We start from the raw sequence: 25,127 nt of genomic DNA on the forward strand, positions 1-25,127 counted from the left end.
GGGGGGTAGATATTGGACTGAAGTTAGGGGTAGGTTCTTCACTCAGTGAGTCGTAAGTTCATGGAATGCCCTGCCAGCAGCAGTGGTGGACTCTCTCTCTTTATGGGCATTTAAGCGGGCATTGGATAGGTATATGGAGGATAGTGGGTTAGTATAGGTTAGGTGGGCTTGGATCGGCGCAACATCGAGGGCCAAAGGGCCTGTACTGCGCTGTATTCTTCTATGTTCTATGTTCTATGAATCCAAAATATTAACTCTGTTTTCTCCTTCCAGATGTTGCTAAACCTTTTACATTTTCCCAGCAATTTCTGTTTTTATTGGTAATTACACCATAGGAGTGACTTAGCTGCATGGGAAGATAAAGAAAGAGCAGGATAGCAAAAGTGAGAGGGATTCTACTTTAAGGGGAACCAATAACATTTCTGTGGTTGCAGAATTACATCAGAATGGAGTGAACCATTTGCTTCTCCTAACTGAGGGCTCTTTTCAATCAACATTTTAAAAAGTGGAAATTACTGGAAGGCATCTTCCAGATGGCTATGGAGAAAGTTGAAGAAGGTAGAGGAATATCTAACAAACCAAGAATGCACAGCACTGTTGCTGCTTCTGGTGCAACAATCTGATCTTCCTGACACCTGTTTGATCAATGATGCTAAAAGCTCTCATTCAAACTAAAAATCAACACTACAACTTTGGTCCAATAGACTAATGGACCAAAAAAAAACTTACTGGGGAAGTGATACAATATTACAAATGATGTAATAGCAGAGCATTTAGAAACAGATAAACAATCAAGCAGAATCAGCATAGCCTCTTGAAGGGGAAATCATGCCTGACAATTTTATTTCAATTGTTTGAGGTATCATTCAGTGCAGATAGAGGGGAGCTAACAGATGTACTACATGTGGATTCCCAAAAGACAATTGTAAAGTACTGTGCATAAAGCTACTTAATAAGACAAGAGCACATGGGGGTGGCTTAGTGGCTAGCACTGCTGCCTCACAGTGCCAAGGAACTGGGGGTTTGATTCCCATCTCAGGTGACTGTGTGGAGTTTGCACATTCTCCCCATGTCTGCGTGGGTTTACTCCAGGTGCTCTGACCTCCTCCCACAATCAAAGATGTGCAAGTTGGATGAATTGGTCATGCTAAATTGCCCATAGTGTTCAGGGCGAGGTGCATTAGTCAGGGGTAAATATAGGGTAGGGGAATGGGTCTGGGTGTGTTATTCTTTGGAGGTTGGTGTGGACTTGTTGGGCCGAAAGGTCTGTTTCCACACTTTTGGGATTCTATTCTATTTTATGACAATGTGTACGGGGTAGTTTATTACCATGAATAGAGGATTGGCAGACACCAAACAACTCCACTGCCCTGTGGTCAAACGTTTAAATCCCCACAGGGACGTGCAAATCCTGGGCCTCCTCCAACACCAAATCAAAGCCTCCAGCCAACTGGAGTAAAAACACCTCATCTTCTGCCTCAGGACCTAAAACCACATGGCATCAATATTGACCACCAGTTTCCAAATCTCCCTATCCCCAACTTCATCCCAGGTCCAACACTCCAACTTGGCACCACTCTCTTGATCTGACCTACCTGTTCACCTCCCTTCCCACCTATCCACTCCACCTTCCCCACCAACCTATCGTAATCATCTCCCACCTGCATTCACCTATTGCCATATTGCCTTCCCACTAGTCTAACCCCGAACCCCCATTTATCCCTCAGTCTCCTTCCCCTCCCCACCCCCACATTCCTGATAAAGGGCTTAGGCCTGAAACGTCGACTCTCCTGTTCCTCGGATGCTGCCTGACCTACTGTGCTTTTTCCAGCACCACATTTTTTGACTCGAACTAATACAAGGCAGAGGGTTAAGTTAAAGGCATTAGCAGGATGGCAACTAATGGAGTGTGACAGGGACCAGTGTTGAAACCACAATTTATGTATTAATGACTTGGATGACTGAAGTGCATTGAGAAAGTTAGGACTTACTGGTGCTGGAGATCAGAGTCGAGAGTGTGGTGCTGGAAAAGCACAGAATGTCAGGCAGCATCAAAGCAACAGGAGAATTGATGTTTTGGGCATAAGCCCTTCGTCCTGCTCCTTTTATCCTGCCTGACCTGCTGTGCTTTTCCAGCACCACACTCTTGACTGAAGTGCATGTAACATTGCAAAGTTTGCAGTTGACACAAAAGTAGATAGGAAGGCAAGTAATGAAGATTTTACAAGGATTCTACAGAGGACAATGGACAAACTAAGTGAGAGGGCAAAAACTTGGAAGATGGAATATAATGTGGGAAAATGTGATGTTATTTACATTGGTGTGAAAATAAAATAACTGAATATTATTCAAATTGGGAAAGAATGCAGAAAGCTGCAGCAAGGAGGAACAGGGAGGTCCTCATGCATGAATCAGATGCACATGACAGAAAGATTGCCTGGGTGGTTGACTTCAAGGAGAAAGGATCCTATAAATGGATTGGTCAGGTAGGCAGGTCAGTGGCAGATGGAATTTAACTCTATAAACATGAGGTGATGCATTTTCAAAGAAGGATCAAGACAAGGGAGTATTTAACGAATGGCAGGACATTAGGAAACTCAGAAGAACAGAGGGATCTTCGGATGCTTATTCACAGATCACTGAAGGCAGCAGAGCAGGTTAATAGGTTAATTAAGAAGCCATAAGAAAAACTTGCCTTTACTAATCATGGCATAGATTACAGGAGCTATACAGGACTTTGATTAGGCCACAACTGGAGTATGGTATGCAGTTCTAGTCAACACACTATAGGAAGGATGTGATTGAACAGAAGGGGTTGCAAATGAAATTCACCAATTTGCTGTCTGGAATGGAGAATTTTAGCTATGAAGGGAGGCTAGATAAACTCAGGTTGCTTTCTTTGGAGAAGAGAAGGCTGAGGTGAGAACATGATAGAGGTGTAAACAATTATGAGGGGAATGGACAGAGTGAATAGAAAGTAGCTTTTTCCCCTTAGTCATACAGTCAATAACAAAGCAACATAATTTTAAAGTGAAAGGCAGGAAGTTTAGAGGGAATTTGGGAAAAATTGTTTTCAAACAAAGGGTGGTGGGATTCTGGAATGCACTGTCTGGGGGGGTAATTGAGGTAGGAAACCTCACAACCACTAAAAAGTACTTAGGTGAACATTTGAAGTGTCATAACATTCAAGGCTATGAGCCTAGTGCAGGAAAGTGAGACTTGTGTAGAAAGTGGTGCATTTTAGGCATTCAAATTCAATGGGTCAAAGGACCTCTTCTATTCTGCATGATTCTATGAATCACAAAAGTCAAATTCAGCAGTTAATAGGGAAGGCAAATGGAATATTGACCCTTATTTCAAACAGAATAAAGTATAAAAGTGGGGAGGTTTTGCTAAAACTATACAAGGCACTAATCAGACCATAGTATGAACAGCTTTGGTCCCTTATCTTAGGAAAGATATATTAACATTGAGGCAGTCCAGGCAAGATTTACCAGGTTGATCCTGGGCAAATTGGGAGTTTCATATGAGGCTAGGTTCAGTGAGTTGGGCTTGTATTCATTATAGTTGAGAAGCATGAGAAGAGACTTTATTTAAAATTAAGATTCTTAAGGAACTTGACAGGGTACATGCAGAGAGATTGTTTCCCTTTGTGGGAGAGTCTAGGACCAAAAGGCCTAGTCTCGGAGTAAGGAGGTGCCAATTTAAGACAGGAAGAGGACTTTTTTTTCTCTGAGTGAATGTACAGATTAAAATATGGACAAGCCTAAAGTGCTTTTAATCTGTTTTGAGGATGTTTACTGATCACCTTCATATAGAAATTTACACAAGGCTTGGTTTACATGAACAGCTTTCTAGTATTCAATTTCAAAATGAAACTTATATACTAATCTAAGACGCAACTATATAGATATAAATGGAATCATGCATAGACATCTTGCAAATAATATAAAATTGACTGCAATGTTCTAACCTACAATTCCATTAATGCAATAATCAAGGCAACTGATGTAATTCAATAGTTTACTCACCATATGTTCCCTTTTGGATTTTTCAGCTTCCAGTTGTTTTCTCAAATAATCTTCAGATTTAATCAACTACAATCAGAGAACAAGGTAAATGAGTACTTAATCATCCAACATAGGAAAGTAAAATAGCTATAATCTTATTTAATCCCAACATATTTATTGACCGGACACCTATATTTTAATGGCATTGCATGAATATACACACAGTTGTGTTTATTATCGTCACATATTTTACTTAAACACAAAGATAGTTATTTGATTAATATAACAAAGCAAACTTTTTTGTATCTATAAAGACATAATTTCCTATCTAACATGTTTGTGACTTGCTATTGTTCAAAGATATATAATATACTTCTTTTAAGGTGAATCAAAGAGGAAGTTATTTTATATTTATTGAAAATGTACCTTTCTCAGTTTGCTTTCATTTTTTTCACTTTGCTCTTTCAGCATTTGAAGCTCCTTCTCTGAAAACAAAGAGGAAAGCAGACTGTGAAAATCAGATCTTCAGATGCCTGTGTTACTTCTTAATGCTGAAGGTCAGACTTCATAGCCTACTGGAATCCACGTTGGATGGAGGACCTAGCAGGATTCTAACCCTAAACACTACCCTTGACCTTCATTGCTTTGCCCCTGCTGTTTAGCCGGCTGGTCTAATGGATATTAGGTAGTAGTTCAAGGGCCAAGTGTGGCTGTGTGCCCAACCTATGAATGTTGTATTCCGTTAGTCACAGCCAATACAAAGTGGTTTAGCAGGTGGTTCTTTAGCTGCTCAATGCAATTCTTATCAAAAGCAAGACACACCATTAAATTAGCTCACAGACAACAATAAGTAATAAGGTATCTGTCAAATACAACTTAATATTTTCTTGTGCTGCATTTAATCAATTAAAGAAGAAAGAACATGTTTGTGGTTTTCAATTGAATGGAGTGAAACGCTACGTTAATGTGTTTGTGGAAACCATGCAACAATACATTGCAATTAAACAGGAACGCATATCACAACTATTCAATCAAAATGAAATGCACATGAAGTGAGCTGTCCAAATTACCTTCTGGATGAACAGGGCTCTTGTGGCACAGTGGCTGTGCCTCTACTCTGAGCCAGGAGATTTGGGTGCAAGACTCACAAACTCCAGAGGTGTTTCATAACATGCCTCAACAGGTTGATTAAGAATACTTGCATGAATAAAGAGCTTCATCAGCTCTCAAATGTTTGGGGAAACAACTAAGAGAAAGAAACTGTTGAACTTCCCATTGGTACCACCTTAGTTAGGGGCTATGCCTTTTCATCCAATTCACTGAAATAAACTGAGTTGCTTAGGAATAGTTAATAATTCCACTCTGTTAGTTTATCACTTATGTTCTTAATTCTAGGGGTGTGGGGGTAGAACATTTTCAGACAAGTAAAGAATATATGTGAGAAGTTAAAAATTCATGAAAACCATATACAAACATTTTTCTAAACTAGGCTAAGATAATAATAACTAAGAATACTTTTTATATCAGCTTGTGTATGATAACTATGTTTTAGTACCTAGGAAGAAAGGCAATCTAAGTAATGACAGCACAGATAAAATAAAACAATTACCATGTGTAAACGTTAGCACCTGCATCATTTGCGTGGCAAACATAACACCTGTTGAATATTTACTTCCTCAAAACACACTCATAAAAATATGCACCTTGCAATTACCTTATCCAGAACAAGTAGAATATAATTTTTCATATTCCTGTATGACAATCCATGACATCCTCAGATAAATTGAATTCAAGTGAAAGATCTCTCAAATAAATAGAGTTTCTGCATTATAGTTTATTTTGTATTTTTTAAAAATACCTAAATCTTTTAATTGCATTTCATTCAAATTAATGGTTTCCGACATCTTTTCGGCATTCTTCTTCACTAAGTAAATTTGATCCTTCAGTTCTTCATTTTCTTGAACAAGTTGATCTCTCTCAAACTCATCCTTGAAGTCCATATTGAGCTGCAAAATCACATAAATCTTTTGTCAGAACAAAAAACAGAAAGCTGAAATGGCAAGCTGTGTAGCCAATATGAAAATTATTCCACAACAGAGCTGTCATCCAACATTCTGGCTTTTATGAATCATTTGGAATATGAATAGCAAACAACACAAAAAAAAGAGAACTGTGCAGAGGGGAAAAAAAAGTAGACCCCTCCAAAACCGAATCTTGGTAAAAAGCTAGTAGTACATTACATACAAAGACAATAATTCATGGGGACATTTTATTGATGAGAATAATACATATCATACTGTTTGCGTGCCCTCATCATTCAGGTCTATGTATTGTGGAAGCTGTGTCCAGGCAGGCAGCTGTGGCCCATCCACCCACATCCCCCCTTGTGCTCGAGGACTGCTGTCCGTAACTAGGCAGGCAGGGTAGTGTGTAGCCGGACAACACCAGGGGTGGCAGAGCGCAAAGCTAAGGAGGGGGCTTGTTGCCATTGTTGCCATTCCTCACTGACAGTACTGCCACAGTCATAAAGAGCACGTCACATGTCAAAGTAGTGAAGTTTTCAGGCTTGAAGCCGCATGGAGTCCATCAGGTCTGCTGATATATACACAGTTGGTTTTCTACTTTGTGATGGAACCACCCGGAGATAATTCATATTCTGAACATTAACATGGCTTTGCATGCCTGTCACGCATAGGCTGTGCAGGCGGGTTGATGCTATTGAACGCTTCTCTTTAATTTATAGAAACACCAGTTTTACTGTTCACCAGTGTAATTTATTTTTGGAAATAAGCAATTAGAGCAATTGTTTATGAGTATCATTTTATCAAAGTAATTTCAATTTGGTAATTTTTGCATTTTCATTTAAAGTAGCTTATTGAAAAGTAATCACTATTACACTTGCTAGCTTATATTCATAGAAATGGTTTGAGTCAAATAGGCAGTCTTGGTAGTATAGAAAATATATGTATAAAACAACTCCTTTGAATATAAAGTGTTTGTGATGTACTCAATAAGATATAATACAAAAATCTTCTATCATTTGTTATTAATGGGTTACAGCAATGCTTTATTTGGATATGCAGTTCTACACCATTACAGCATCTCTGTGAAGTCTGGATTAAAAGTTAATTTGGCAAGAAAATATTTGAGAAGCCCTTGCAGAAATATATATTAAATATTTTAAATACTTGACCTTATACTAAAATAACTTGTACAAATTACAATGAAATATTCACACTGGATAAGTAACTGTTCGTCGAGAGATAAAGGTAACTGTTTCTTTCGAAACTGCCAAAAAAACTGCTGACATTATTATCTTTCCAGTTTTGATTTATCCTTTGAGCAGTTAACATTTACCTCTAGCTCCACCACCTGTTGAAGTTATGGATTGCAAATAATTAACTATTCAAGTCTCCTGCCGCAATGAGGACACTCATTAGCAAGACAAACAAAGGGACGGTTTTCAGTTGCTGCAGTCATCTGTCACATTTTGAGTGGCAGGTTTTGTGCTGGTGTTCTCTGCCATCTGCCCCCAGCAGCAGTCCTGAGCTTCAAAAAACGCAAGGAACTTGCAATGTACAACAGTGAAGGAAAAAGACTTCAGCAAGAAACTATTTCACTCGAGCTAATTACAGATTCCGATTAAAGACTACTAACATTTAATTACTAGTTTGTGTTGGCATTAATTTGAAAGTAATGAGGTGTAAATACAGTATGGTTCATAAATACTTATCTACTCAACAACACCATAACTCAAAAAAAGCAAATTACTATAGATGTTGTGCTGCGGAACTGAAATAAAAACAATAACTCTGCGTCTGGCAGCATCTATTAGGAGTGAAGCAAGGTTCACGTGTCAAGTCCCAATTGAAAGTCAACTGCAATCCCATGAGTCTGAAGCTACATGCAGACCAGATTAGGTAAGGGTGGCAGGTACCTTCCCTAAAGCATATTAGTAAACAAATGAGTTTTTCCAAAAATTGGCAATAGTTTCATGGTTATCATTACACTCTTAATTCCAGATTTTTATTGAATTCAAATTTATGGGATTCATACCGAGATCACCAAGACATTATCTGTGTCACTGAATTAATAATCTAGTGGTAGTTGCGCTAAGCCATCATCACCTCTGTGTCAGGTCTTGTCAAATGTAGATTAAAACCACTATGACAATTGTAATCCTTTCTTACACACTGATATTATTTCTTGATTTATACTTTGTCGTATTGTGAGGTAATTGTTTGGGGGTTGAGAGACAACCACAGCTCGTGACTTATTTCCCTTGCTATTCCTTATTTTTACCTTCATACCATGATCTATTGCACCTATATCACAACACATGACTAAGGTGGTGCTACCGTACCTCCTTTTTCTTTATGACTATTCGAGATGTCGGGTTGCTCGCTGAGCTAGAAGGTTCGTTTTCAGATGTTTCATCATCATATCGGGTAACATAATCAGTGAGCCTCCAGATGAAGCACTGGTGGCATGGTCTGCTTCTATTTATGTATTTAGGTTTCCTTGGGTTGGTGACGTCATTTCCTGTAGTGATGTAATTTCATGTGGTGATGTTTTTTCCTCTTATTTTATTCAGGGGTTGGTAAATGGGATCCAAATCAATGACATGAGTTTTGTAAATGACATTAGTTTTGCTTGTTGAATACCTTGCAAGAACTGTAACAAACACTACATTGGACAAACAGGTAGAAAACTAGCCACCAGGATACATGAACATCAGCTAGCCACAAAAAGACATGACCCACTCTCACTAGAATTCCTTACATACAGATGAGGAAGGACACCACTTTGACTGGGATAACACATCCATTCTAGGACAAGCCAAAGAGAAAAATGCATAAGAATTCCTAGAAGCATGGCATTCCAACCGGAACTCTATCAATAAACACATTAACATGGATCCCATTTACCATCCCCAAGAAAAAGAACAGGAAATGACATCACCACAGGAAATGGTGTCACCACAGGAAATAATGTCACCAATCCAAGGAAACCTAAACACATAAATAGAAAGCAGGCCATGCCACCAGTATTTCATCCGGAGACTCACTGATGATGTTAGCTAGTATGGTGATGAAACATATGAAAACGAACCTTCTAGCTCAGCGAGCAAACCTACATTCAGAACCTCAACTTGAGCTACAAATCTTTTCAAAACTCGCTTATGCCTATTCTTCTGGAACATCAAAACCATTGAATATTGAGCTCCTGGCCTTGGTCATCCTGTAACCATATCTTTGTAATAGTTATTAAGTCACGTTAATTTAGTTCAGTTTGTGCTGTCAACTTACCTATCTTGTTACAAATTCTTTGTGCTGTTTTCTATGATGACTTTCACTTATTCTGGTTTGAATTTCTGCTACACTTCTGTTTATATTTTCTGCCACTTTCTATCCAACTTTATCATTTGCCTCTTTACCACCCTCCACCTCTGCTCCCTCATTTAATTTGGATTCTTAAAACATCCCTTCACTGAACCCTCCGGTTCACTAATTAGTTTAATGACCTATCTACGACCCTAGTTCTAACAATTCACCAGGACACTGGTCCCAACATAGATGAAATGAACCCCGTCCGATCAGAACACTCTATTTCCAGAACTGCTGTCAGGGCCTCATAAGTTGTAACTTTTTTCTTCCACTTCAATATTTTACCTTTCTAATCTTATTTACCTTATGCCAATTTTTATGTGCCTTAAGTGGGAATTTGGAGATCATTATCTCTGTGCTTCTGTTTTTTAATTTACCCCTCAATTGCCCTTAGTCCGCCAGCAGAAACTCTTTCTTAATCCTCCCTGTGTTGTTGGTACCAATGCAGACCTTCCCCATCCAACTCTAAGTTCATCTCCAGATCAGAAGAGACATTCTTAAGCAGATAGGCAACAGAATCTTTGGAACTCTGTCTGCTGCAGAGAACAGTATCTCTAACTATGATATCCCCTATTATTACTAAATTTCTCTTTTTTCTTCCCAATTTTATTCATATATAAGGAGCAAGAGGGTAACTAGAGAAAGGATTGGCCCACTCAAGGACAAAAGAGGAAAGATATGCATAGAGTCAGACAAAATGTGTGAGATTCTTAATGAGTACTTTGCATTGGTATTCACCGAGGAGAGGGACATGGTGGATGTTGAGGTTAGGGATAGCTGTTGATTACTCTAGGTCAAGTTGGCATAAGGAGGGAGGAAGTGTTGGGTATTCTAAAAGGCATTAAGGTGGATAAGTCTCCAGGTCTGGATAGGATCTATCCCAGGTTAATGAGGGAAGCGAGAAAAGAAATAGCTGGCGCCTTAACAAATGTCATTGTAGCCTTCCTGAACATGGGTGAGGTCCCGGAGGACTGAACAGTTGCTAATGTTGTCCTCTTGTTTAAGAAGGGTAGCAGAGATGATTCAGGTAATTACAGACCTGTGAGCCTGATGTTATAGAGTCATAGAGATGCACAGCATGGAAACAGACCTTTTGGTCAAACCTGTCCATGACGACCAGATAGCCGAACCCAATCTAGACCCACCTGCCATTACCCGGCCCATATCCCTCCAAACCCTTCCTATTCATATACCCATCCAAATGCCTTTTAAATGTTGCAGTTGTACCAGCCTCCACCACTTCCTCTGGCAATATTCCAACAGTTGCCTAACCAATGTCCTGTACAGCTGCAACATGATGTCCCAACTCCTGTACTCAATACTCTGACCAATAAAAGAAAGCACACCAGAAGCCTTCTTCACTATCCTATCTACCTGCGACTCCACTTTCAAGGAGCTATGAACTTGCACTCCAAGGTCTCTTTGATCAGCAACACTCTCTAGGACCTTACCATTAAGTGTATAAGTCCTGCTAAGATTTGCTTTCCCAAAATACAGCACCTTGTATTTATCTGAATTAAACTCCATCTGCCACTTCTCGACCCATTGGCCCATCTGATCAAGATCCTGTTATAATCTGAGGTAACCTTCTTCGCTGTCCACTACACTTGCAATTTTGATGTCATCTGCAAATTTACTAACTATACCTCTTATGCTCGCATCCAAATCATTTATATAAATGACAAAAAGTAGAGGACCCAGCACCAATCCTTGTGGTACTCCATTAGTGTCAGGCCTCCAGTCTGAAAAACAACTCTCCACCACCCTCTGTCTTCTAACTTTGAGCCAATTCTGTATCCAAATGGCTAGTTCTCTCTCTATTCCATGAGATCTAACCTTGCTAACCAGTTTCCCATTTGGCAGCACGGTGGCACAGTGGTTAGCACTGCTGCCTCACAGCACCAGAGACCCGGGTTCAATTCCCACCTCAGGCGACTGACTGTGTGGAGTTTGCACGTTCTCCCCGTGTCTGCGTGGGTTTCCTCCGGGTGCTCCGGTTTCCTCCCACAGTCCAAAGATGTGCAGGTCAGGTGAATTGGCCATGCTAAATTGCCCGTAGTGTTAGGTAAGGGGTAAATGTAAGGGTATGGGTGGGTTACGCTTCGGTGGGTCGGTGTGGACTTGTTGGGTCGAAGGGCCTGTTTCCACACTGTAATCTAATCTAATCTAATCTAAAAAAAACCTTGTCGAACGCCTTACTGAAGTCCATATAGATCACGTCCACCACTCTGCCCTCATCAATCCTCTTTGTTACTTCTTCAAAAAACTCAATCAAATTTGTGAGACATGATTTCCCACACACAAAGGCAAGTTGACTATCCCTATTCAGTCCTTGCCTTTCCAAATATATGTACTTCCTGTCCCTCAGGATTCCCTCCAACAACTTGCCCACCACCGATGTCAGGCTCACTAGTCTATAGTTCCCTGGCTTGTCCTTACCTTCTTAAACAGTGGCACTACATTAGCCAACCTCCAGTCTTCTGGCACCTCACCTGTGACTATCGATGATACAGGTATCTCAGCAAGAGGTCCAGCATTCACTTTTCTAGCTTCCCACAGAGCCATCGGGTACACCTGATCAGGTCCTGGGGATTTATCCACCTTGATATGTTTCAAGACATAAAGCACTTCCTCCTCTGTAATATTGACATTTTGCAAGGTGTCACCATCTATTTCGCTACATTCTATACCTTCCATATCCTTTTACACATTAAATACTGATGCAAAATACTCATTTAGTATCTCCCCTATTTTCTGTAGCTCCACACAAAGGCCGCCTTGCTGATCTTTGAGGGGTTGAAAATGTGTTGCTGGAAAAGCGCAGCAGGTCAGGCAGCATCCAGGGAACAGGAGAATCGATCTTTGAGGGGCCCTATTCTCTCCCTAGTTACCCTTTTGTCCTTAATATATTTGTAAAAACCGTTTGGTTTCTCCTTAATTCTATTTACCAAAGCTATCTCATGTCCCCTTTTTGCCCTCCTGATTTCCCTCTTAAGTACACTCCTACTGCCTTTATAGTCTTCTAAGGATTCACTCAATCTATCCTGTCTATATCTTACATATGCTTCCTTCTTTTTCTTAACCAAATCCTCAATTTCTTTAGTCATCCAGCATTCCCTATACTTACTAGCCTTTCCTTTCATTCTAATGGGAATATACTTTCTCTGGATTCACGTTATCTCATTTCTGAAGGCTTCCCATTTTCCAGCTGTCCCTTTACCTGTAAACATCTGCCCCCAATCAGCTTTTGAAAGTTCTTGCCTAATACTGTCAAAATTGGCCTTTCTCCAATTTAGAACTTCAACTTTTAGATCTGGTCTATTCTTTTCCATCACTATTTTAAATCTAATGGAATTATGGTCGCTGGCCCCAAAGTGCTCCCCCGCTGACACCTCAGTCAACTGCCCTGCCTTATTTTCCAAGAGTAGAGAAGTTGCTGGAGAAGATACTGAGGGACAGGATCTACTTACACTTGGAAGAAAATGGACTTAACAGTGATAGCAACATGTTTTTTTTTGCAGGGAAGGTCATGTCTTACTAACTTGGTAGAATTCTTTGAGGAAGTGACAAAGTTGATTGATGAGGTGTCATATACATGGACTTCAGTAAGACGTTTGTTAAGGTTCCCAATGGTAGGTTGATGGAGAAACTGAAGTTGCATGGGTTCCAGGGTGTACTAACTCGATGGATATAGAACCGGCTGGGCAGTGAGTAGTAGTGGAAGGGAGTTTCTCAAAATGGATAACTGCAACCAGTGGTGTTCCACAGGGATCCGTGTTGGGACCACTGTTGCTTGTTGCTTCCATAAATAATCTGGAGGGACATATAGGTGGCCTGATTAGCAAGTTTGCAGATGACATTAAGATTGGTGGAGTCGCAAATAGTGAAATGGACTGTCAGCAAATGCAGCAGAATATAGATAGATTGGAGAGTTGGACAGAGAAATGGCAGATGAATTTCAATCCGGGCAAATGAGAGGTGATGCATTTTGGAAGATCTAATTCTAGTGCAAACTATATGGTAAATGGAAAAGTCCTGGGGAAAATTGATTTACAGAGAGATCAGGGAGTTCAGGTCCATTGTACCCTGAAGGTGGCAATGCAGGTCGATAGTGTGGTCAAGCAGGCATCCAGCATGCTTTCTTTCATCGGTCATGGTATTGAGTACAAGAGTTGTTAGGTCATGTTACAGTTGGATAGAACATTGATTCGGCCACATTTGGAACACTGCGTACAGTTCTGATTGCTACATTACCAAAAGGATGTGGATGCTTTGGAGAGGGTGCAGAGGAGGTTCACCAGGATGTTGCCTGGTATGAAGGGCACTAGATATGAAGAGAGGATTTGGACTATTTTCATTAGAAAGATGGAGGTTGAAGCGAGATCTGATTGAGGTCTACAAAATCATGAGAGATATAGACAGGATGGATACGAAGATGCATTTTTACCAGAGTGGGGGACTCAATTACTAGGGGTCATGAGTTCAAGGTGAGAAAGGAAAAGTTTTAGGGAGATATGCAGAGAGTGGTGGGTACCTGGAACACATTGCCAGTGGAGGTGGTAGAAGAAGGCACAATAGCGTCATTTAAGATGTATCTAGACAGATACATGAATGGGCAGGGAGCAGAGGGATATAGATCCTTAGAAAATAGGCGACAGGTTTAGATAGAGGATCTGGATCTGTGCAGGCTTGGAGGGCTGAAGGGCTTGATCCTGTGCTGTGATTTTCTTTGTTCTTTGAATGGATCACTGATCCACATTGCTGCGGATCACTGGCTGAGGTTTTCTACATTCTTTCTATGGATTAATACATTATTGTAAACCTCATAGCATTCGTGGCTGAGATAAACTCCTCAAATCTCTCTGCAACACTTCACATTGTGGCTGGTATGTCAATATCTAAATCATGTTTTACTGATGTTCACAAATTATCCTCTTTGTCACTGGCCCTTGAGGCTCAGCATTTGGATCCAGGTGAGTATGTTTAATTTTTTGAAGCTCTTTGAAGAAATAATAAACAATGTGGATAAAGGGGAACCATGGATGTGGTAAATTGGCATTTGATACGGTAGCACATCAAAGTTACAGAACAAAATAAGCATTCATGAATAGGCAGTACCATGGAAAAGTTTTTAAATTGCTTTTTAATTTAACCAATTTTTCTAATCAACCTGTATGGAGATGCTAATACACACCTCTGGAATCAATGGGACTTGGACCAAGGCCTCCTGATCCAGGGGCAGGGACACTATCACAGACACACCAGCCCTAAGTAAAATGGATAAAGGATTGCTTAAGTAACAAGATGCAGGGAGTTAAGATAAATGAGTAATTTTCAGAATTGCAATCTGTAACAAGTTGAGTGCCACTGCCATTAATGCTGGGCCCTCAGCGATCAACAATCTATATCAGTTACTTGGACGAAAGGATCAAATGTATGGTTGCTAAATTTGCTGATGGTACCAAGAAAGGTAGGAGAACATGTTATGAGGAGTTCCTAGGAATCTGCAACCAGATATAAATAGGCTAAGTGAATGGGCAAAAATATTTGGGAGATGAAGAACAGAGAATCAGTCTATTATTTGATTTTGATTTAATATTGTCATGTGTACTGAGGTGCAGTCAAAAGTATTGTTTTGTATGCTAACCAGACAAATCATACCTTATATAAATGCATCAGTGTAATAGAACAGAATGAAGAATATAGTGTTACAGCCACAGAGAAGGTGCAGAGAAAGATCAACTCTAATAGATGAGAGGTCCATTCATAAGTCTGATAACAGTGGGAAAGATGTTCTTCAATCTATTGACATGTGCTTTTAAACTTTTGTATCTTCTGCCTCATAGAAGATTAGTTAAATGGAGAAAGATTTCAGAACTCTGCTGTGCAGCGGCATCTGGCTGTCATAGTCTATGATTCACAAAAGGGTTAGGATGCAGATACAGCAAATAATTAGGATAATTACATGTTATCATTTATTGAAATGAGAATGGAATATAAAGATATTGCTACAGTCCTACAGGTTCTTGCTGAGACCACATCTGGAGTGTTATACAGCACTGTGCACAATTTTAGTCTCCTTACTAAGAAAGAGTTAATTACATTAGAAGCAATTTAGAAAAGATTCACTTGACTGATTCCTGGGATGAAGGAACAAAAACAGAAGTTGCTGGAAAAGCTCAGCAGGTCTGGCAGCATCTGTGAAGAGAACTTCTGTTTTTGTTTCTGATTTACGGCATCCACAGTTCTTTCAGGTTTTATTTAGTGTTTATCCTGGGATGAAGAAGTTATCTTTTGAGGAAAAATTGGACAGATTGGGCCTGTATCACTTGAAGTTTTGGATAAATGTGAGGTTATCTTATTCAAACAGATAAGATCCTGAGGGACCTATAGGAGGATCTAGAACTAGGAGACATAATTTTAAACAAAAGAGTTCTCCCATTGGAGCATTGACTCACATTTACTCTTGCTCACTTATTATATGACTCATGAAGTTAATATTCAACTAGCTGGTTTAGAAGTCCCACTGAAGTATCTGTATCAAGCTAGAGTGTGAACTGCATGAGTCCTTTGACTGTATCCCCTCAGAATCTGACTTATTGTATGAAGTTTTTGTTACCCTTCTGCACCATTCTCTGTGGCACACATGATGTATCTGGGGAAAACAAATTAGAACTGATAACATAAGAAGATGCAAATAATTACTTGGTAGTACAGAACGTAAGCATTGCCAGAAAGAGACAAAGAATCAAATGTCCACTTCTTGCACTCGTCAGGACTATGAGTTGGCAAGACCAACCTGAGAAAAGGTATACCAATTTATACAGCATGAGAAGAGGATCCCGATTGGCTCAACCAACTGACACATTGGATGTGAAGAAGTGCATAAACACTATGAGAATGTTCGAGAGACAGTAAGTTGAGGCGATGTAATGAATTGGCTCTGGAAGCCAGAGTAAAGGAAATGAGTGATGGCTAGACATTTCATCTGAAAGAGCAACTAGACACCAGCTCTGCTGACGCCGCAGAAGAGGCACTATGTTGGGGTAAAATATCTACGAATTGCACAAGGTATGCATGACATATTTCATGCCATGATGTTGCTATTTATTTAACTGAATGAAATACTTTACTTGAACCTACTGAAGGGAATTTATATTAGGCAGGAAATGGTGTTGGATATACTGTTAGGTCTAAAGGCTGATAAGTCCCCAGGACCCGATGGTCTGCATCCCAGGGTAATTAAAGAAGGTGGCTCTAGAAATCGTGGAAGCATTGGTAATCATTTTCCAATGTTCTATAGATTCAGGATCAGTTCCTGCTGATTGGATGGTGGCTAATGTTGTCCCACTTTTCAAGATTGAGAGAAAACAGGGAATAATAGACCGATTGGCCTGACATCAGTGGTGAGAAAGATGCTGGAGTCAATTATAAAAGATGAAATTACGACTCATTTGGATAACAGTAACAGGATAGGTCAGAGTCAGCATGGATTTACGGAGGGGAAATCATGCTTGACTAATCTTCTGGAGTTTTTTGAGGATGTAACTAAGAAGCTAGACAAGGGAGAGCCAGTGTACCTGGATTTTCAGAAAAGACTTTGATAAAGTCCCACATAGGAGCTTAGTGAGCAAAATTAAGGCACAAGGTATTGGGGGCAAAATACTGACTTGGATTGAAAATTGACTGGCTGACAGGAAGCAAAGAGTAGTGATAAACGGGTCCCTTTCGGAATGGCAGGCCAGTGGGGTACCGGAGAGATCACTGCTGGGACCGCAGCTATTTACAATATACATTAATGAGATAGATGAAGGTATTAAAAGTAATATTATCAATTTGCTGATGACACAAAGCTCGGTGGCAGGGTGAAATGTGAGGAGGATGTTATAAGAATACAGGGTGATTTGAACAGGCCAGGTGAGTGGACGGATGCATGGCAGCTGCAGTTTAATGTGAATAAATGTGTGGTTATCCACTTTGGTGGCAAGAACAGGAAGGCAGATTACTTCTAAATGGAGTTAAGTTAGGTAAAGGGGAAGTACAACGAGATCAAGGTGTTCTTGTACATCAGTCAATGAAAGCCAGCATGCAGGTACAACAGGCAGTGAAGAAACCGAATGGCATGCTGGCCTTCATAACAAGAGGAATTGAGTATAGGAGCAAAGAGGTCCTTCTGCAGCTGCACAGGGCCCTGGTGAGACCACACGGAGTACTGTGTGCAGTTTTGGTCTCCAAATTTGAGGAAGGACATTCTGGCTATTGAGGGAGTGCCGCATTGGTTCATGAGGTCACTTCCTGGAATGGCAGTACTATCATACGTTGAAAGATTGGAGCGACTGAGCTTGTATACACTTGAGTTTAGAAGGATGAGAGGGAATCTGATTGTGATGTATAAGATTATTAAAGGATTAGACATGCTGGAGATAGGAAGCATGTTTCCACTGATCGGTGAGTCCAGAACCAGAGGACACAGTTTAAAAATAAAGGGGAAGCCATTTAGAACAGAATTGAGGAGAAACGTCTTCACCCAGAGAGTGGTGGATCTATGGAATGTGCTGCCCCAGAAGGCAGTGGAGGCCAAGTCTCTGGATACTTTCAAGAAAGAGACAGATAGATCTCTTAAAGATAGTGGAATCAAGGGTTATGGGGATAAGGCAGGAACAGGATACTGATTGTGGATGATCATAATGAATGGTGCTGCTGACTCGAAGGGCCGAATGGCCTACTCCTGCATCTATTATCAAATGAACCTCTTATTCTTCTCGCCTCTATTTTATTGATTTCCAAATTCCACTTGGGACAGTAATTTCCAGCAGCATGATACAACCAAATTTGGAAGAGGAAAAGGTAAGAATGTGATAGTTGGATTTAGGACTGTTGGATTAATTTGTATCTAAGGGGATTGAAGTTGAAACGGGGACAGAGATGACACAATCCCATAGCATCAAGCACTCAGATTAGTCAGAATGTCTGTGTGAGTGAAGTGTGGGCTTCTCTGGTGCCAGGTAAGTGGCTGCAGGCACATTACCAGATATCTATCTCCTTCTTCTCCTCAGAGACCAGTAAATCTGCATATTCCACTTGCTACAATTCTACTCTCTGTAGTATGGTATTTTGTGAGGCACAGTAGACCACAACCACATTAAAGATAGGTACCACAAGAACAGTACAGAACGGTACCACAAGCCTATCAATGAATTTGATTTCCACCTTCAGTAACCTGAAGCAGCATTGCATGCTCTATGATTGTTCTTGGAATCAAAAGGCTCCAGTTGCACCACTCTTCTGTACTGGTTATGAGATCTTTACAGGACATCAGTCAATTGTTCAGGAAGTAGCCCTTATCTCTAAGACATTACCTACACCTGTTGTTGGAAATATGAAAACCTGTGCAAGTTGTGACTGGCGTAGAATGAATGAATCATGGCAGTTTCCAGGATATATGACACAAAATGCATAACTACCTGGATAAGTGCACATTAATGGATTGATGAACACTCAGGTGTCTTGATTAACATATGTATGTAGTCAAAGACTACCTATATGAATGCTACTGCAACGAAATGAATAGGCCTCTATGGTCTGCTACTCACATCTCATCCAAATACCAGTATGTCTATCTGCCTGGTGAAGCCTGTCTAGCTGACTGTGACCCGTTCTCAACAACTTGAATTCAAGTTGACTGGAATCAAAACTTGACATGTATCATCAATCTACAGTTGTCAGCTATTCAGCAGTCTCAGTACATAATTCAGAGGAAGTGAGAAGTTATTTTATCTTTTATTTCCAGACATTTAAAAAAATCATCAGGAGATACTTGCCCCATTTTTTGGTATGTATGTTTGTGCAAGGAATTAAGAGATATAGTTTTAATTCTGGATCACAGTTTAGGTGTTAACCAGAGTTTTCTACCTGCTTTAAGAATAAATTTTGTTGATAACAAACAGATTATTTTGAATACATGAAAAATGTCTGGTTGATGTTTCTTTTATTCTGATTAGCAGTACAGTACCTAAGAATAGAATTGACCATTTTGTTAATTGAATCATTACATTTACACTAATGATGTGACAGCTAAAGGTCTTGACTTGCAGTGCATTACTCTCATCACTGTTGTAATAAATTGAAAAAATGGCAAAAAAATCTCAATTTCACACATGCTGTGACCACAAGTCCAATAGCCCCGCAATTCAGCACTTAAAGTTTTCAAATACATCAATTAAATTGCTGTCTGTGGCAAGTTTCACACATGCACTAGCTGCGAACCACCCAGAATCCTGGGGTTAATCCTACAATTAATTGATTTTTTAAATATTAAAAGCACTTACTTGACAACTCTACAGAGATTTCCTGTTCATTTCTAAACTCACCCCAGTTAAACCTGGAAGTTTGTATGTTTGGTCATATTGGCCTTTCAGGGTTTTGAACACCCACTGCATCCAAAATTGCCTACTTAGTGGAAAAAATTCTACCAGTTATGAAGGTTCATCACCATCTCCATTCTTTTATAATCATACACTAGAAGACCTGTGTATTTCAATGCTGAATTTCATTGGTTCTTTGTATACTCCCTATTGCCTATTTACTTAATCAATGTATGTCACGATGCAACTGTCACATTTTAAATTATAAGTTTTCATTTATACAATGCAAACTGGTCAGTAATTTGCAGGACAATGTTTTATGAACAATTTAAATGCCAGGAGTAGGCTGGATGCTTAGCAGCGATTTCTTTGGACAGATCAAGAGTTTTGGAATATATTACTGGCTAATGTGATGGGTGATGATACTACAAATATCCAAAAAAGAACTGAAACAAGTCTGGTCCAGGCCACAAATTGCATTCTATAGAACTGAAATATCTTAATTGATTAACATTTGGACTATGTGACTCTTGAACTGGTTTGATCATCCAAGGTAAGCCAAGAAGAATTTTCTGGAGTTTTTTTTTCACTGACTCTTCTTTCTTTTGGCTTCTCCAGGAGCTCACATGCATGTGGCAAGGAATTTAGATGCAAGGGAAAGGATGGAAAAAAGAATCGAGCCATTACAGTCATGTTGTAGGAAATGCTTTGTGGATCAGCTGATCTTTTCTTACCTGTTATTTTAGTATGTTCATCGATTGAAACCAATCATGTGTACAGAGAACACAATACCTTCATTATGTTTGAATGCACAACTTTTGCAAAGCAATCAAATGCAGAAAGTTTTCTTAAAAGCTATAACATAAAGTTCAAACACATTAATGACCAAAATAAACAGTAAAATACTAAAATAGGTAGAAGCAAAAACTTATAAGTCACAAATATATACCTGATGTATTTGCTCATAGCCTAGTAATTGTTCTCTCAAAGATGAAATTAATGAATCCTTCTGCTTAAGTATATTCGCGACCACAGAATTATCATCAAGAGACATTTGATTCCTTGCACGCACTTCTGTACAGTATTTCTGCAATGAAAATTTTAACAAGAAAAACAATAATCAAGCATCTATTTTCATGTTAATGGAATTTGGAGGTTAATGGTTAGACCTGTATTTATTTCCAATCTCTAACTGCACTGGAATTGAGTGGCCTCTTAGGTTATTTCAAAGTGCACTTAATAATCAACTACATTAGACAATAGACAGTAGACAATAGACAATAGGTGCAGGAGTAGGCCATTCAGCCCTTCGAGCCTGCACCGCCATTCAATATAATCATGGCTGATCATTCCTAATCAGTATCCTGTTCCTGCCTTATCTCCATAACCCTTAATTCCACTATCTTTGAGAGCTCTATCCAACTCCTTCTTAAAAGAATCCAGAGAGTGGGCCTCCACTGCACTCTGGGGCAGAGCATTCCACACAGCCAACACTCTCTGTCCCGCCATTCCAGGAATTGACCTTGTGAACCTACGCTGCACTCCCTCAATCGCCAGAATGTCTTTTCTCAAATTTGGAGACCAGAACTGCACACAGTACTCCAGGTGTGGTCTCACCAGGGCCCTGTACAGCTGCAGAAGCACCTCTTTGCTTCTATACTCAATTCCTCTTGTTATGAAGGCTGCAGGTCTCCAGGCACATGTCGCCAGACTAGTTAAAGATGTTGGATTTTCTGCTCTTAAGTATATTCATAAACCAGCTTGGTTTTTACAACAATCAACAGTGGTACCATTAGAAAGTTTTGACTCCAGAGTATTATTAAATTCAAATTGCACCAGCTGCTATGAAAGGATTCATACCTATGTCCTCAGAGTCCTCAGGACATTAGAACTGGGTTTCTGGATTATTAGCCCAGTGACACTACTACACCACCACTTCTGCACTGAAAAGAAACCCTGTCAATATGAAATACCTTTGATTTTTGTAAGTAATGTTTAATGACATTGAATATTCATAAAAACAGACATTATGAAAGGAATGGGCAACACATGTAGCAGAACTATTTTTAAATTTCAAATTTTCACAGAAACACAGGGCCAAGAATATATCATTTTGCTCATTGAGCGTGCCCCATTGTTCAATTAGATTACTTACAGTGTGGAAACAGGCCCTTTGGCCCAACAAGTCCACACCGACCCTCAGAAGAGCAACCCACCGAGACCCATTCCCCTATACTTACCCCTTCACCTAACACTATGGGGCAATTTAGCATGGCCAATTCACCTAACCTGCACAGTTTTGGACTGTGGGAGGAAACCGGAGCACCTGGAGGAAACCCACGCAGACACAGGGGGAATGCGCAAACTCCACACAGACAGTTGCCTGAGGTGGGAATTGAACCCGGGTCTCTGGTGCTGTGAGGCAGCAGCGCTAACCACTGTGCCACCATGCTGGTGATCAATTAGATCATAGCTAATCTGCATATAACTCCACATTTCTATTTTGGTTCCATGTTCCCAACTAACCTTGCTGATGAAGACCTATAAATAAAACAAAGAACTGCAGATGTTGGAAATCTGAAACAAAAATAGAAATTTCTGGAGAAACTCAGCAGGTCAGGTAGCATCTATGGAGAAAAGACAGAGTTAACATTTTGAAGACTAGTTAAAAAGGATTTGTACATCTTGTTTTTCAAATTTTAAATTTATCTAGGCTAAATGAGTGTTTGTGGCTAGTTCCAGATTTCCACTACACTTTGTGTTTCCTTAGCTCACCCTGAATGGTGTACTTCTAATTTTAAAGTTATTCTCCATTACTCTGGAATTCTCACCAGTGGAATGTGGAAGTAGAATCTTATCCACTTTCATAATAATCTTTGGAATTATTATTTTATGGAGAACAGGTAGATGTACTGTACTTTGATTTCAAGAAGGCATTTGATAGGTCCAACATCAAAGATTATTACAGAAAATAAAAGCTCATGGTATACAAGATAGCATGTTGACATGGATAGAAGATGTCTGGCCTGTAAGAAGTAGACATCATGTGAGAATATGTCTTTTTCACGTTTGGTAATGTGTAATGAGTAGTATGCCATAAGGATTAGTGGTGGAATCTCAACTGTTAATATTTCTATAAATGACTTAGATGAAAGGATGCTAGGTCTGGATGTCAAATTTATAGAAGACACAAAACACTTAGGAAAATAAGTTGTGAAGAGTGCACAAGGAGATTACAAATATTATATTGATATGTTAAACAAGGGAGCAATGTGATATTGTCCATTTTGGTAGGAATACAAAGAAACATATTAATATAAATGGTGAGAGATTGCAGAGCTCTGAGACGCATTGTGATCTGGGTGTTTTCATGCATAAATTGCAAATGGTCAGAATGCATATACTGCAAGTAATTAGGAAAGCTAATGAAAAGTTATAATTTATCATGAGGGAAATTGAGTACAAAGGTAGAAAGATTATGCTTCAGTTGTACAGGGCATGGTTGAGACCACATCTGGAGTACAATGTACTGCATTGGTCTCCTGATTTAAGTAATGATATAAATGAGTTGGAGAAAGTTCAGATAAGGTTTATTAGACTAATATCTGGAATGGGGAGAAAGTAAGGTCTGCAGATGCTGGAGATCAGAGCTGGAAATGTGTTGCTGGAAAAGCGCATCAGGTCAGGCAAAATCCAGGGAACAGGATCCTGTTCCCTGGATGCTGCCTGACCTGCTGCGCTTTTCCAGCAACACATTTCCAGCTAATATCTGGAATGAACAGGTTGTCTCATGAAGAAAGGTTAAACTGGCTTGGCTTATGTCCACTGGAATTTAGATCAAGTCAGGGGATTGACACTGCCATTGCTAAGGCTGTGACCAACAACAAGGTTGAAACCAATGAAAATGGCAGTACCCTCATACCTAATACACCTCACATCACTCATCTTACACTCTCTTCTGATATACAAGTTCAAGATGGCATAAGCAACACATCTTACTCCCCCACCTCAGCCACTTTAAGCATATCACAGCCATACCCTTGGGCCTTTCTTCTTTCAGACATCCAAGAAGTGCAGCCTGACCAAGCAGTGGTGGAACAAGAAGAAGGTAGTGACAATGAAACCATAGCATCACTTAATTTCAAATGTGTAGCCACATGTTCAGATACTGCCATTATGTGTAATTTGAAGAATAGCACAAGGAATTGCACATGGTGAGACATTGGGTACAACTGGCTGCAGTCTAGGTAGGAATTCTCCGGCATTTGGAAGTCTGCTAGGTAACATTCAATGCAACGGGGTCAAGCTTGGGATTCAGGGATTGTACAGGGTTTGGGACCCATTCGTCCCAGCATGGACATGGCACATTACTCTGTTGGTAAACTTGTGGACCCAATTCTGATGGAACACCTGTTGGATGATGAAATAGTTTTGATTGTAGCACAAACAGCAGCCACACACTGTTGAGTGCTAGAGTGCAAGCTCAGTCTGTTCTAAATGCATAGTTCAGTCTGCTTCATCATGGGTGTGGGTTACAGTGGTCAAAAGGGCTTACAGAGTATTTGAGTAGTTCAGCAACTTAACCTGCCAATAAAATCAGGATACCTGAGACACTATCCTGGGGGAGTGACAGTGATTCCATGTAGCACGAACTTGCTGTGTTTTCTCAGTATGATAGTAGTTGTCGCCAATCCCTGTCACTTGATCAGGCCACTTACTGTTCCTTATCTACAAACAGATTAGACTGTTGCCACTCATACCAAGATGCTCCATAGCAAGGTCCTCCAGAACAGAATCACTCACAGTATCCTCAAGACCATCAGCACTCTTCATCAGTGAAATGCATCAGCCTTCTACAGCAATTCTGCAATAAAGCACTGCAAAGGGGCTTAAGAACAGGTAATTACACTAAGAAGTAAAGCACCTTAATATATTGGTAAAATGGTCTGATGGCAGGACTGTGATGGGGAGTTGATTTGATATGGTTACTTGGAATTTTAAAACCCCCCAACTTCACATCTTGCTTCCACCTAATATCTTCCATCTCCACATATAGGTTATCAGTACATTCTTTCATTAGCTCTACTTTCTTTAGTTGCCCTCTTCTTTTTTTATACATTTCTAAAACACTTTTGGCTTTACCTTAATTTTGCTTTTTATAATTCATTCATGGGATGTAGGCATCACTGGCATTTATTGCCTCTCTTTAGTTGGCATTGGCAAGGTGATGGATAGCTGACTTCTGAAAGTGGTTGTGGATAGATCAAACAAAACTTTAGTGAGGGAATTACAGGATTTTGATCTAGCAATAGTAAAAGAACAGCAATTTAGTTCCAAGGGCAATTCTCCACTGACTGGAGTCATGC

General features: G+C 39.9%; 1 protein-coding gene across 6 annotated transcripts in view; it reads right to left on the reverse strand.

Annotated features, from left to right (window-relative positions):
* c5h10orf67 (chromosome 5 C10orf67 homolog) overlaps positions 1-25,127 on the reverse strand; it is a 309,052-nt gene that overhangs the window by 172,593 nt on the left and 111,332 nt on the right. For all 6 annotated transcript variants that reach the window (XM_043690454.1, XM_043690457.1, XM_043690459.1 and 3 more), the window contains 4 exons: positions 20,711-20,848; positions 5,869-6,016; positions 4,437-4,495; positions 4,032-4,097 (listed from right to left, as the gene is read on the reverse strand). In XM_043690454.1, the coding sequence (XP_043546389.1) occupies positions 4,032-4,097; positions 4,437-4,495; positions 5,869-6,016; positions 20,711-20,848 (411 nt within the window). The remainder of the gene's footprint in view (positions 1-4,031; positions 4,098-4,436; positions 4,496-5,868; positions 6,017-20,710; positions 20,849-25,127) is intronic.

This window comes from Chiloscyllium plagiosum, chromosome 5, assembly GCF_004010195.1.
Source record: "Chiloscyllium plagiosum isolate BGI_BamShark_2017 chromosome 5, ASM401019v2, whole genome shotgun sequence".
Taxonomy (NCBI): Eukaryota; Metazoa; Chordata; class Chondrichthyes; order Orectolobiformes; family Hemiscylliidae; genus Chiloscyllium; species Chiloscyllium plagiosum.